We start from the raw sequence: 1,529 nt of genomic DNA, 5'->3' as shown, positions 1-1,529 counted from the left end.
TTGCAGTGGCAGGGTACCATGGTACCTGAGGCAGAGGGGGACAGGGAGGAGGGTTAGTCTCCCCTCTACCCTCACTAGCAGCTGGGGCTGCTCACCATCACTGCTGCACTTGCTCCCGGTAGCGGAATAAGCTCCCTGCTGTCCCCTCTGCCAGACACCAGAGAGAAGGGGAATAACCTCTGTCCCTGCCCCCACCCTTGGCAGAGACCAGTCCTACACCACCCATCCAGCCTGCAGGGCCGGATGAGTTTAACACCTTTACCATACAAAAATATATGACACCTATACATGTGCAGTGAGGCTGCACATAATTACAGCGCATCAGAGTGGACTTGATTAATCAAGTCTGCTGTAGCGTGGTAATTACCATGCCCCAGCAGACTCCAGTGTCATGTGCATCAACGCCCCCACACTGAAAAATGGTGACAGCGGTGTTTTACCTAAAGCTTGTCCAACAAGCTTTAGTTAAAGCGTTCCTGCCACCACTTTTCAACGTGAGGACCCTGATGCACCATGTGCTTTAATTAAAGTGCCCCCCCGCCCCCTCCCCAAGCATGTGCATAAAACACCCCATAGCATGCAGAATGAACAAAAGATAGACTAGGATTGGGAGGAATAGAGATAGACAGTGTAGAAGTGACTAGCCCAAGGTTACCCAGCAACTCAGGGGCAGAGTGAGGAATACAATCCCAGGCCTTCCAAGTCCCAGTTCAGCACCTTGTATACTGGGTCATGCTGCTTTTCAAGCACCATGGAGCAACTGCAGCCTGGAGATCAGAGCAGAAGTAATTATGCAGGCTTCACTGTAGCAGTTGCTGTCTCTTCCCTTACACTGATCTACACTGCCTGGGCACTCCCCTCAACGTGATGAGTCATTCCCCACTACCCCCCACCCCCACCCAAAAAAAAATCTGTGCACAGGACAACAGGCTCACCAATTCCCAAGTGGGTGTTGATGGAAGCATAGCGAGCTGTGCCAGTTAGATTCTTGTTTTCCCGGTAGGGGATGTGCTGGTGGGTCCGGGCATCTCGGTATTTCTTGGCCAAGCCGAAATCAATGATGTACACTAGGTTGCCCTTCTTCCCAAGCCCCATGAGGAAGTTGTCTGGCTTCACATCCCGGTGGATGAAGTTCTTGGAATGAATGTACTCAATACGGCTGATCTGGAAGAGGGAGAAGAAAGAAGAAGTGGAAAAGGGAGCTCATTAGGGTTGTTCCAGTTACAATCCTCATCTTCAACAGCCTTATGAAAAGCAAGTAACCTGGCAAGCCTACCCAAAACAGGCAGGGGAGGTACGTTCAAACTACTAGCTTCCCATCACTTTGAAGCGAAGGTCACAAGTCATAGCCAAGGGAACTTCTCCCCAGCCCACTGGGACTGAGAGGTGGCAACAGAACATGAACCAAACAAAACTGCAAATCCTCCTAAGGAGGCAGCGAGGGGAAGCTAGTTTGTAAGGAATATTATGTCCTAAAGCTCAGCCAACCTAGTAGTAAGAGACCAGGATATGGGGCACCTTTTTTTTTT

General features: G+C 50.4%; 1 protein-coding gene across 3 annotated transcripts in view; it reads right to left on the bottom strand.

Annotated features, from left to right (window-relative positions):
- The window catches only part of CSNK1E (casein kinase 1 epsilon), a 46,274-nt gene that overhangs the window by 22,240 nt on the left and 22,505 nt on the right, over nucleotides 1-1,529 (bottom strand). For all 3 annotated transcript variants that reach the window (XM_019515204.1, XM_019515203.1, XM_019515205.1), the window contains exon 5: nucleotides 936-1,164. In XM_019515204.1, coding sequence (XP_019370749.1) covers nucleotides 936-1,164 — 229 coding nt within the window. The remainder of the gene's footprint in view (nucleotides 1-935; nucleotides 1,165-1,529) is intronic.

Source organism: Gavialis gangeticus, unplaced genomic scaffold (genome assembly GCF_001723915.1).
Source record: "Gavialis gangeticus isolate Ggan-Ray unplaced genomic scaffold, GavGan_comp1, whole genome shotgun sequence".
Taxonomy (NCBI): Eukaryota; Metazoa; Chordata; order Crocodylia; family Gavialidae; genus Gavialis; species Gavialis gangeticus.
The sequence above is the reverse complement of the archived record's forward strand: the minus strand, read 5'-3'. Positions and strand labels throughout refer to the sequence as shown.